Raw genomic sequence first — 13,439 nt, 5'->3', positions numbered from 1 at the left:
CAGCAACCACGAAAGATCCAAACGGTCCGGCCATCGAGAGGCAACTGGCTGAAGGTGACGACGAGAAGGCGATGCGCACTTCTTTTCCAGTTCTGGTCCCTCTCTCCTGCTGCTGCTGCTCTGGTCTCTCTCCTGCTGCTGCTGCTCTGGGCCGAGCTTTCCTGCTGCTGCTGCTACTGCTGCCGGTCCGACGTCTGAGACGTGAATGATGGAATGGGCTCTGGCGCGCGTTCTTATGTATGATTTAGGCCCGCTACTTCCCCTCCTTTTTCGCGACCGACACTCGGTCGCGTTGCTCGGATGATTTTCCCCTCAAAATAGGTACTTAACATTCCCGTCCGTGAGTGGGAAGCGCTCATTTTGCTTGCAAAATCTCTGCATTTTGAAAACATTTTAAAACATTCAATTGTTTCAATAGTTAAACTATTTTGCCAACAATGAAAGTTTTATAGCAAATTGCTGAATAATTTTCGAATCGAATGGCACATACATCGTGTCGATTCGATTAGAGGGAAGGAAGATATAAGGTTTTGACGGATGACGCAGTAATCCAGGGCCTTCGGCCCGGGTTTTTTGGAATGACACCCCAGTACCTTCGACAAAGACGTAAGTCTACGTCAAAATAAAAAAATAATAAAAAATAGTGTTTTTTTGCAAATCAAGTTTTAGTGACGAAAAGTGAAATAAAAAATTACCAAAAAAATTTGTACGAAAAATTATATTACGAACTAATGATGCAAAATGGCTTCTTTGGGCATACCAAAGGCACCAAAAAAGTTTCAGCCGGATTAAAAAATACAAAAAAAAATCGAATGACCAAAATCTCACAGAATTGCTCTATGGTTTTTTTTTTTTTGTTGCAGGAATCACTTTTAAAAAACAAGCAAAAATATTCTAAAATGCACGCTTTGCACGTACCACTCAAAGGTTAAGTGCATTTCACGGTGTTCACTTTCCCTAACACCGCCCTTTTCCTCCCTCCACAAGTTGCATCATCCTCCTCCCTCCCTTCAACACACACACACAGACTAACTCGTACGGGGCGCGTTCAGAACAGAGATTCAATTTCCTCGTTAAGTGCTGTTGGTCCGAGTAATAAAACACACATAAAACTGGTTTTACTGGATTTTTTGAATCAGAAATACATTCCTTTTTGTTGCAGTTTTTTGCTTCTTTCTTTCTCAATTTTGCTCTTCTTTCGCGCGATTCTTCTTCTTCTTTGTTTCGCGCCAACTTTTTCGGCCTTATATAATTTATTGTCTTCCTCGCTTATCTCGCGCTTCCTCGCGCGCCTCCTCGTTGGTGTGTGTGTGTGTGCATCTTTTCTGTCCTACCTCCTCTTATCCTTAGGAAGGCCGCAAAAACCGAGAGATGCTGCTGATTTTCGGTATTCCGCGCGAGGCTCCCTTCTCCTCTCCTTCAAAATGCAATCGCGATCGAATTCCTCCCAAAACGAGCCACTTCTTCCAGCAGCAGCGAATTTAACGAGCTTATTGACTTGGGCTTCTCTGGCCAACCTCGGCCAATGCCGCCGCCGCCGCAGCAGGATTAAGTGATACACTCTCCTTATTTCGGCGCTTTTGGGCTCCTCGCGCGCGGTCTGATTTTGAACACCGAGGTGACATTCGGAGCCGGAGCTGAAACTCGTTTGATTTTTATGGCCACGCGAGTTCTAATGACATTGTCATATATAAAACCGGATCGCGGCCAAACTATCTGGACGATTTCAGCTTCGGGGTTGGGTTGGCGATTAATATAGATTAGTTTGCGATCGAACCAGAGAGAGACACTCAAAATGAAATATGTGGTCGATTTTTGATCTATGCACGCCCGCTGGTCTTGTTCAAACTTGAACTATGAAACAGATCGGCATTTCGAACGTGAAGGAGATTATATCAACATAATTGATGCATGACTACCGAAACCGACCGAAGACTGACTGATTGATTGCCCAGAAGCTCGACTGGTTGAGAGTGACAAAGATTAGCTGTGATTTGAGCATTTCAGAGGTGGGGACAATTGAAAGTGAAGTCCAAAATCTCAAGGATGGTTTTGAATATTTTTTTTTTATTTTTAAGTCCCAGATTGAGCTGAAACAATTTCAATTTATTGCTATAAATAATCATATTCCCGGAAACCAAATTTCAACTGCCAAATTGGTTCGCGTAGGCAACCTGAATTCTAATTCGCCAATTTAATTAAAATGCATAAAATGCAACACTCTGCCCGAAATTCGATTCAGATGTTATAATTCAAATCCTCGTCCTCGCTCCCCATCGACCTGGTTCAATTTCATCGAAAACGGCCACCAGGCCCGGTCGGTCGCAATTTCTAATAAATCTCACCTACAACAGATTTGCTACCCCCGGACCATTAATCTCAATTCTGGCGTAGTGTGGCTCAGCTCCATGAACCCAATCACGGAGCAGCTAGCGCGCGCGTGAGTGTCGTGTCGCATCTGCAGGAGGCCAAAATTAAGCGATTCCTCGTCGTTTGCTGCAGCAGCAATCGTAATTTTGCTGATGCCGTTCTCTATGGAAATCAGACCTAGACTGCAACCAACCTTTTCGCGTCCAGCGATTTTATTTTTATAAATATTTATGCTCTTTCCAAACGAGCTAAATCGACCGTTAAATCATCTTGACCGTCCTGCTGCAACAGCTGAGCTGTTCGGACGCGTTTCTCAGAAATTGTCCAATTTAGGCTGTCACTCCTAATTCACTCCAGCGGTAACCTTGAAACCCCAAGCTGGACTATTTTTGGCACAACAAAACAACAACCGCATCATCTTCATAAACCATGATTTATGAGTGGACACTTTCCACTAATGGTCTCAAACCCATTTTCTCACTCTCTCTCTAACACAGGTCAAGAAAGCGTGCGGAACGCCCTCGCTGATGCAGAACGACAACCTGGCCGGGGCGTACGAGCAGTCGGCGGCACCGACCCTCCACAGCAACAAGTGGATCCTGGCGCCCATCAACGAGATGCTCCAGTTCGAGATGACCATCGACAAGAACAAGGACCTGTTTCTGCAACTGTCGTCAACGTGAGTGTTGTTTCTTTTTTTTAATTTGAGAGCTTTTTTGGTATTTATTTTTTTTATAATATTAAAGCTAATTAAATCACACAACTTTTGTGGACAAAGGAATCAATTTTGAAAGACAGTTTGCCAAACTACATAATTTCAATATTTCGATTTTGATGCATAAAAAAACACGCTTTTTTGTTTCTATCTTTTGCTTCACGTATTTCGAAGGTTTTTGGAGTTATTCCTTACATCATAGTGAATTACACATAGTTAAAACGAACTCCAAAATTCAATAAAATTCTGGAATTATATAAATACGATAATAGATTATTTACTGATAAGCCTGAAGAGAATTTAATCGATTAATTTTCTGAGCATTCTGACTTTGGAAATTAATTTTAATTACAAGCGCAAAATTAAGGCAAGATGGTCAGGTCTTACATATTTGCCTCTTGTTACAAACTACTGACAAAAAAAAAGTATTTTTTAAACGCAGACATTTGCTTAGTTTGTCACCAAGTCGATATTTGGTTTTTTAAAGACTAAAACTGGACTTTGATCATATTTGCAAAAATTGGACCCATTTCCAAAATGTCTGAACAAAAAGTATCACAATGTCATAATGCTTAATATTACAATTCTTCTTCGGCTAAAAGTTTGCATAAAATCAATAAATTCTATTCAAAAACTGAACAATTGACAGATTTTACTGAGAATGAGAAAAGAATCTTATAATAGTAGTTTATGCAACAAGTTGCAAAAAAAAAAGATTTTTTTTGGCACGAGTCGTACATTTATCTCGTTTGATAAATGTACGGTTTACGATGAGTGCTGAAAAAATCAAGTTTTGCAACGAGTTACTTACAACATTTTTAGCAATTCCGAAAAAAGCTTCTTTAAATGGAATTTTATGTCAAACATCCATGGGTTAACTAAACTCACCTTTCAAACAAAAAAAAATGAAAAATGTTACTGAAATAGTTCAACTTTTCAGCACTGGTATTGAAGTGTGTTAATTTTCCATTCTGTTATTATTGGTAGATAAAAGAAGTCCAATTTGTCATTGTAGAATGACAGGAAAAATAAGTTGTTTCAAGCGGACTTGAAAAAAATAATTATATATCAATCTACAAACAGAACAATTCTTTATTACTTCGGTAAATTAGGAATATTCGTGTTTTTTAGGCTCAAATATGCTCCTTGAGTTCATGAAAATATAGGTATGAATTTTGATTTTTTTTCTTTCTTTAGGCTCTACAAATTTTATTTAAAGTTGTTATTTGGAAACCAAATGTATTGCAAAACGCTTCATATGTACACAATACTACGCTTCTATCAAAGATTTACGAATTATTAATAAAATTTTGAAAAAAAAAAAATCTTATCTTTTACGTCTTTCACCAAACTGTGGTCCCAACATTCAAAATTTATGAAAAAGTTTAAAAGCCTTTATTTCAATGAATTTGCATAAATAAGCTTTAAATTATGTACTCTAAAAAGTTTACATCCGATTGTACAAGTTTTTTTTTCAACAAAATTTTAATTTTAGCTAATCATTATTGTTTTGTCCCCAGATTTTTCAAAAGAAATTTTGAAGGAGAGGGAGCTTTAAAATGTAATCTAAAGAGACACAAAGGTGCTTTTAGATAGAAACCTATGTCGCATAGATTTTCTTGGAAAATTCCTCTAGAATTAAAAAGTATAAATTTATCGAACTACCTAAAAGTTTCAAACGACTTAAAATAATAATGCTGATACAAATTGTATTTTAATTTTAAAGTCCCTCGACTCTTGTTGCTTGCTGTCAACATTAAGGAACAAAAAATATCCCAATATGCTTTATACATCATTGCAGTAATAGTTCTATAAAAAAAAGCAAAATATTAATGTTTTAATTTTCTTGCGTTTTCAATCCATCTGTGTCTTTAAATTCAAAATTTGTTTTTTTTTTATTATTAAAAAGTCTTTATTTGATTAAAAATGCATAAATAAGCGTTCTACAGTGTATTCTAAACAGTTCAAAATCGGGGAAATTTTGAGGGGAGGAGAGACCAAAAACTTGAAATAAAATTTGCAACAGCCTAATTAATTATTTTTTTTTTATATGACATGTTATGTAAATGTTATTTGTGGATTTGCAACATTAACCTTTTCCTAAGTTGTTTTTAAATATATTATTTTATGTAGGTATTATATCATCAATCTATTTTATGTTGGCATGAAATATTAAATATTCGATATTAAATTCCGAAATTTTTATTAACCACTATGCTCCTCCATCAAACCTACATTGCAACACGGAGGTGCATCATCTGCACCAATAATCTGGTGCGATCATCTAACCTTGAACTTTCCAATCAAACGCCACCACCACCACCCGCATACTCTATTTGATGAGTGCAAAATTGCAACGGCAGAACAAAAAAAAAAGAAAAAAAAAGAGCAGCCCTCGTCGAGATGTCTGATGTCTAATTAAAATTCTCTTTCAATTAATCAATCGCGCTAATGGTTTGAAAATAGCGCGCATTCAATCGTCGAACGACCGAACAAAACGGCGATGGCGCGCGAATGCAGACTGAATGAACCTCGTTCTCTTTGATGGGTGGTGTCATAATGGTGCACTAATACACACACTTATAACAATTATTATCGCGCATGCAAATAGATAGATAGATAGAACGTCGGTCGTTCGAAAGGAGTCAGGCAGAGTATCTCACGTCGTCGTCGCGACCTCTGCGCGGGACTTCGGTGCGATGATGGCCGGTAGACGACGTGTTGAACGCCGGTCACACGTACGCACATGCACACATACACACGCCTGATAGGGATCAGTTCGCGGCAATGCTACAGCAGTGGTGATACGGAAAACAATCATTTGATTAAGAAGCAGAACGCGTTGAGCTACATCACACTTCTTGTTCGACGCCGAGGGGTCGCACGATGGTCAAATTTATTCGTTTTGAAAAACGATTGTGATAGATTTGAGTAATAATTTCAAAATTAAAAAAAAATGTAATGACAATCCCCAATCGGGGATCCCTCAACAACCCGCATTTTTTCTACCGGAACAGAACCAATCCCTTTGTGCACCGGCATTAAACGGGTAATTATAAGGGAAAAAAAACGCACAAGAGATTGTGTGGCGGCGGCTCGGTTCTGTTTCAATTGAAGGAATTTTAATTTTTCAAATTATGAATAAAGCGTCAACCAGCAATGTGTGCGTTTTCAAGCACCGCGGAAGGGAAGAATTGTTTGTATGTGTAATGAAAGGCTCAGCCAAACAATGAAGGTGCATTGTTTGATCTCATTTTATTTCAGATGATATTACGCGGCACGCCCGCCAGAATGGTTGATTCGTGATGCAATTATTACACATGTGATTAAGTTTTTGACACGTGGAGGGACGTAATGAGATCATCTGTTTGGAGAAGTGATGAATTGCACTGCGCAGTTATTACGTAATAGAAGAAAAGTCAGTTTCTGCCAACATCATATTAAATTAAACCATCTACCACTTTTCAATTACCTAATTACCAACATAATTTAAATAGACATCGTGAAAATTTATATTATACTGAGCCTTTTTTTAGGAGACCCGACTGTGTCTCCAGTTATTAGGTTCTTTTTTATTGTTTTTCTGCAAAATTTTATGAAAAATCAAAATCCTATAGGAAAAAGCAAATTTAGGAGTTCTTCACGTTTTTGCAAATCAGCTTTTCTTTGTATTTTTGATTAATAGAATCTTGGTTCTTCCGTTTGTACAGTTACTTCGACGACTTCGTCGTCGGTTACTTATTTTTGCCTAAGAAATTGAGGAAGAAGGTATTCCTGATGTCGATTTTTATTATATTTTTTTTTATTGTCAACCTATTTGACAGCCTCTTTACTCAGAGATCACACACACTACCATACTTTTATTTTGGTAGTGTGATTGAGCTCCGTATACAAAATTACAATTCCTAAAAGGGTTATTTTTTTAAATTCAAGCAAAACAATGTAAATGGGCCAAACCCGAAGTGTAAACAAACAGTCTGTCCTGCTTACGTCAGTGGATGTTTACGTTAGAAACGAGCAGGACAGACTCTTTGTTTACACTTCGGCTTTGGCCCATTTACATTGTTTTGCTTGGATTGTGCAAAAAATATTTTCGCACTGAGATATTTACAATCTTTGAAAGAAAAATTTTATGAAAAAATAAATTTTCCCAGCCTTCAAAAACTATTGGTTCGATTTTCAATGTGTTTTGTGAAATTTTCTGCAAACGAATTCAACATTTTAAAGTCATGTCCAATTTGTTAAACTTTTCCGAATTCGGTAAAAAAAAGATCTAAATTTGTTTTCTATCTTTAAGTTACCTCTCCTTTAAGATAGAAAGTTGTAAACTAACAAGCTCTCATCGCAAATAAACAATTAATTACAATTTAATATTCTAAATTCTAAATTTCAAACAAAATATCAATTTTCGCTTTCTTCGTTACAGCCTCTGCGACGACGAGGACTACCACAGCAGCGACGATGACTGCTGGACCGGGTCGCACTACGGTGACTACACGCACGAGGTCGCCTCGACCACGGCCCAGAAGTACAACCCCGAGGTGCCATACAGCAGCGCGACCGAGAGCCGCGAGTTCCCGCGGGACAGCCGGCTGCAGGTGCTGATCGACAAGCTGATCAACCTGAAGAACGCGGCCACCAAGGCGGTACGAAGATCTTTATTCGATTTAAGGATTGTTTGTTGAAATTATGATGGTTCTCTTTTTAGGTCTCGAGCAACGCGTTCCGCAGCGACTCCGACAAGATGCTGTCCGATATGGCGGAAGGTTCGGGCCACACCTACCCGGAGGAGTACGACTCGAACGAGGACGACGAGTACAGCGAGAACGGTTCGGGATCGGGTGAAGGTAAGCACAGCACAGATCTTCCCCCTTCGCAGTTACTACAACACACTTCTCTCCACCCAAGCAGGTCCAGGCCGGCGGGGTCCAGGCGTGGAGATCACCGACGAGGTGCAGAGCAACTTTACGCCGTCGGTCAACCCGAGCCACGCGTACCGAATCTCCGCTGCGAGCTCGTCCCTGGTGCTGGCCACGTGTGTGGCACTTTTGCTAGCCAGCAGGCACTAAGTTGCTTCCGTTATCGTCGTGTGTCGTGTCTCAAACTGCAACAAACCCCCTCTTCATTCAGGAACAATCCCCCGGCGGCGGCGCGGACGCCACTCGAGAAGCCCCGCGCACGAAAGTCAAAACCCCCCGTAGAGCTGTAAAATCATTAGTAGTACTAGGAAATAACAAATCTATTCGTAGCAGAGCCGGTGTAAATCAATTGTGTACCATTGTGAGAGCTGAAAGGTGTGTGTGCGCGAAATCCCCCGAAACAACACGAAAAAAAGCTTAAGCTTGGGCAAGCATCGATCGTGTCCGGAAGCCATGAATTTTCAACTGATTTCATTGATTAGATTAACGAAGGGGGAAGGTGGGGGGAAAAGTGCGCAACAACGCAACAAACTAATAAGCTCAAGCAATAAGTTGATATTCGTTGTGTTTGTACTCAAGAAGCAACCAACATTCATGAAACAATGTGTATACAACAGAAGGTAACTGAGCAATTTCTTTGAAAACTATTATTTTTGAATTTGACCGAGATTTTGTGGGTACTTTGTCTATGTACAAAGAAGCAATTTTGCATCATTGGTTCATCGATACAAATGTTTATCTGGAACACATAAAAATTCCACTAAATAAAAATATCTTTGAAAACTTTATTTTGGATATGTTTTAGAACTTCGATTCTCAACATTCTCCTAGGTTGGTTCCCCCTGCCACTGTGAAGTCGCAACCGGGACTCCATGAGACACGACATTCCGGACGCAGCTGCTTTCGTCGTGTCCTGATCTGGATTCCGCCAACCGCTTCCAGCACAACTCAATCACACTCACACTTAATTCAAGTCGGTCGGTTGAGAAACCTTGATCCAGATGTAATATTTTGACTTCCGAAAAGACGTATTTTTTAATAAATACTAATTAAAATCATTCAAGAGAAAAGTAAACGAAAACGTCTGCAATGTTTACGCGTTCCACGAGGCGAGTGAAAATTTCTGACAGCGCACGCTTTGTTTTGATTTTTTTTCCGTTTAATCGCCGTCAGGTTGGCAGCTATGCGTATGGGCTGCACGCTGAACTGCGTCTACGCAAAGTTGGGTACAATTTAGCTAAGTTAAGTAATTATTTGAAACCAATTTTGGAATATTTTGATAACAGTTTCGCATGAAAAACTTTTCAAAACTGTGTGATTTTTTTATGCGAGCTGATAATGCAAAATTCTTGGTAAAATTACTTATTTTGACATAGAGTAAGTATCACAAAGCTTCAGTCAAATAAAAAAATGCAACAAAAAATCGTTCAAAGTTACAGAGAATTGCTCAACCAGCCCTTTTTCAAAATGTTCTGCTTTCGTTAATTTCTGGCAGTTTGGGAGCAGTTCTAAAAAAAATGCAAAGTGTACAAATTTTACCAAGCAAACAAAAGCAAATCTCATTTACCGTTCTGAGGGAAACAAAGGCAACAAACTTTGTTATTATTTTTTTCTTTTCTCTAAATGCATTATTTTATCGTCAACACTTTTTTGTAGTTTTAAAACACGTACAAGTATCGCATCCAGAAGTCCGAGTCGCCATATTTAATTAAAGAAACACAAGAACAACAAGCAAAAATACAATACTTATTTAGGTACGTACTCAGAGAATCCGATAAAACTTGTGTGTAATGGATAAAAACAAACAAAAAAATCGCTTGTCGCCGTCGTACGTGTGTGTGTTGGAGGAAAAGAATGTTTAATTTACTAACACCCCACACGCGGTCAAACCAATCATGCTCCCCAATTTTCCTCAAAACGGAAGAAAAGTAAAGTTAAAACAAATGATTAATGGTACTGTAGTTAGAAGTTTTAAATTAAAGAGGATTAACGTTTAGTTTTCAATGCTAGTGGAACAACTGTAAATAATATTAATAATGCTAATATATTCTATAGGCGTACGCAGAGAGAGAGAGAGGAAAACAAGAGATACTGTGCAGTTATTGGAAACGATTCAATGCTAGTTAACACAAAAAAAAGTAAATCTTTCGGAACTACCAAAAAAAAGGCAGCGCAGCAAAACGAAACGCTATTGTCGACGTGAACAAGTATTAGAACCTTCTTCCATTCTAGCAACAAGTCGAAAAGAAAATAAACCTTTCTATTGTTTCGCGACTACTTCTACTTATTAAACAGCATAGAATTTTGTAAATAAAAAAATCCGTTTTCTCAAGCAAATTAAACAAACAAAAAATTTACCGTCTGCACACCACGTGACAATACCCGCAAATTAAACTCTGCAGCAAATCTTCCGAGGACAATTTTTACAAGCCAATACTCAAATCTACAATCGGTGGTGTTCACACTGTTCACTCACAGCAGGATCGTCAACTCTAGGAGAAGGTGCAGAACAATGACGATGGTTACCAAATCAAATGACGCTCCTAGACTGACGACGACGACGCGCTGGGCAAATATTCTCACCACACAATCAGAACAAGTGTTTAAAGAAACAATAGAAACAAGTAATAATTGGTCTAATTGAAGCAGATAAAACTAAAAACTAAACGCAAACAAAAAAGAATCATTAAATGTAGCGCTCCTTCAAGATATATAAAGTTCTGTTTTTTCTCCCAACAACAACAAGTGTGTATAAATTGGATAGAGAAGTAGTGTGTTTGGCAGCAACAAAACAAAAAACAAACTAAAATGGTCTAATTATTTTCTTGGCAGCGGATTGAGAGATGAACTGAGTGTGAGCTAAAGTTTGAAGCAAACGTTGGAAGGACGAGAGAGAGAGCGCGAGAATTAGTTGATTGTGTTTGAACTATCTGTGATTGAGCTAAGAAAAAGAGAGAAAAATAAAACCAAGTAAATAAGAAAGAATGGCGAAAGGAAAAAGAAAGAAAGAAAAAAACTCTAATAATTTATTGTTATAAAATTGTTGTTTAAAAAGAGTTCAATGAATCATTTTGTCAACAAATGCAAAAATAAAAATGCGAAGGAATTTAATCATTTCAAAGGAACAGCGTTGCGCAGAAAAAGAAGGTGCGGTGGGGTCGCTTCCAAATCGAAACGAATTGCCAAGCCAGGTCGTGGGTCAATCTGCCCCACATTCGGCTTCCAGTGATACTACTTAGGTTTAGGTGTTGATTTTCAAAATTTCAGTCAAAATTTGACCCACGACTGCTCGGTTGGTGATCGAGGAAGTGACCGACCACCCCCTTCGAGATTGGAAGGAGAATAAAATGTACGTGTAATTACAAAACAGAAAATAAAGAAAGTGCGGTGCGCACGCACGTGCAAAGTTGAATTGTTTTACCCGCGGCATCTGGCAGAGGTAATCGTAGTTGGAAATTTTGTATTTATAAAATAAATACAGCATAAAAACAGGAAGCAAAATATATTTAAAATAATGTACCGGAGATAACAAATAAACAAAACAAAAAAAACACAACAGCGAATGTCACTAACTAATAGGACGTTGTATTATAGAAATTAGGAAAAAGTAAAAAAAAAAATCATTTCAGTAAAACAAATTGAAAAAAAGAGTTATTTTGCTTGTGTTGAAGCAAAACAAATATAGGTAGATTTGAATGAACCTATGTGAAAAATGTGAGCATCGAGGAGAATTAATAAACATATAATTCAAAAATAAATCAACTGTTTTTTTTATTGCGGGCTGACGAGAAAACTCATATGGTTATCCGAATTCAATGATCAGAAGCCAGTGGCGAACAGCGACCGTTGGATCTTTTCCCGCAATATGCAGAAGATCACTACCGTACATTGAGCACACGCTAATGCCTGACGCCAGAAAATATGGCGCAAAACAAAAAAAAAGGCTGATTCCCACCCCGATCGGTAATTCCTCAAACTCAAACTGAACCAAAACAAACCAGTTGTCAAATTATTTCTGATCAAAGTGACCGTCCAAAAGCCATTTTGAACATACTTTTTGTCATGACCGTATGGAAAATTGAAATTACGTTTATATCACTTATTCCGCTTATAACTAAGTCAGTTTGAATCAAATCAATCTACAATGTTCTACAAAGTTGTTCCAAATATAAAAATCTATGCATGTGCAGCACAGAAATTTTATTTGGTTGAATTTTGAACTGTTGGGCCAACAAAAGATGAAAATTGTTGTTTTCCCCATACACTTGGGTTCGAATTTCAATACAAATTTCAAATCGATTGGGCACCTCGAATTCTTAACCAAATTGGCTGAAACTTTCAGGATAGCTTCTGTGGATGCCAAACTATGGTTTTTTGCCCGCCTATCCGGAATAGCTCAACTTTTGTCATTTTGGCGCACCCTAGTGTAATATGAAAATCGATTTTCCAGCACAGCACGTTTTAAGTTCCTTTTGGGGTCCGAAACAACTCCTCAAAGTTTGGGAACGATTGGTTTAGTCCTTACTTAAAGCAAAAACACGTTTTAGACAAGTTTTGAGCACGCTGTATCTTTTTTCAGGGGCAAGCTAGCCACATACTCTCTTCGGGAAGTTTGTAGAGTAGGGGTGCCCAACCTTTTGGCCCTGCGGGCCATATCAGATTTTTCTGAAGCAGTGGCGGGCCTGAACTAATATTTGAAAAAGTTGAAAAAAGTATATCTTGATTTTAAGAATAAAACACAAAGATAACTTTCAAAAATGTGTTTATCTGACATATTTTAATTTTTGTTTGCTCAAAATTTTATAGTTATTGTTTTTGACGATTGCAATCAAATACCTCGATATAATTTAAAAAAGTACATTCAAATTTCAATGGTCGTTGCAATTTTCTCAACACTACAATATAAAAAAATTAATGAGACATGATACAATTTATTCAAACGAAATTTGGATTCGAATATCTTTTACAAAAAAAACTTGTTGTACACCTTTTTTCAAATATTTTGAAAAAACATTTTAAAATCATTTTAAATACAGAAAATTGAAAAGTGTAGAAAATATATATTAAAACATTTTCAATTCGTTATGTGTGTGTGTGTGTGTGCAACCAACCAAACGGGACCACGCGGTCACTTCTTACAAATTGAGTTGTTTCCATGTATTTTTTAGATCTACATTCTATACATGCAAATAACTCGCATAGGCATTTGGAAGGTGTTAGCTCTGCCGAGCTTCGGTGACCCATTTCTACGCTGGCTAGCCGAGCGCGAGGTACTTCAGCTTTATCGACAAGCCCCGCCCTGAAGAACGTTTGCACCAATCGGGTTCAAACGTTATTTAGAACTTCCGAGCCCTTGTCAAATGGACAAGGACCCAGCGCGTATATAGTTGTTGATAGTAACAGTATTCCTAATTCCATTCATAGCTCACCAAGCC

At 38.0% G+C, this 13,439-nt stretch overlaps 1 protein-coding gene across 2 annotated transcripts in view; it reads left to right on the top strand.

Moving 5' to 3' along the window:
- LOC120423004 (division abnormally delayed protein) overlaps positions 1 to 11,560 on the top strand; it is a 143,457-nt gene extending 131,897 nt beyond the window's left edge. The window contains exons 5-8 of one of the 2 annotated variants that reach the window (XM_039586627.2): positions 2,868 to 3,049; positions 7,512 to 7,731; positions 7,794 to 7,932; positions 7,997 to 11,560. In XM_039586627.2, the coding sequence (XP_039442561.1) occupies positions 2,868 to 3,049; positions 7,512 to 7,731; positions 7,794 to 7,932; positions 7,997 to 8,154 (699 nt within the window). In that variant the 3' untranslated portion in view covers positions 8,155 to 11,560. Of the gene's footprint in view, positions 1 to 2,867; positions 3,050 to 7,511; positions 7,732 to 7,793; positions 7,933 to 7,993 lie in introns of both variants that reach the window. The other variant, XM_039586626.2, reaches the window with a different exon arrangement.
- The last annotated feature ends 1,879 nt before the right edge of the window (positions 11,561 to 13,439 follow it).

Source organism: Culex pipiens, chromosome 3, assembly GCF_016801865.2.
Source record: "Culex pipiens pallens isolate TS chromosome 3, TS_CPP_V2, whole genome shotgun sequence".
NCBI lineage: Eukaryota > Metazoa > Arthropoda > Insecta > Diptera > Culicidae > Culex > Culex pipiens.
The sequence above is the reverse complement of the archived record's forward strand: the minus strand, read 5'-3'. Positions and strand labels throughout refer to the sequence as shown.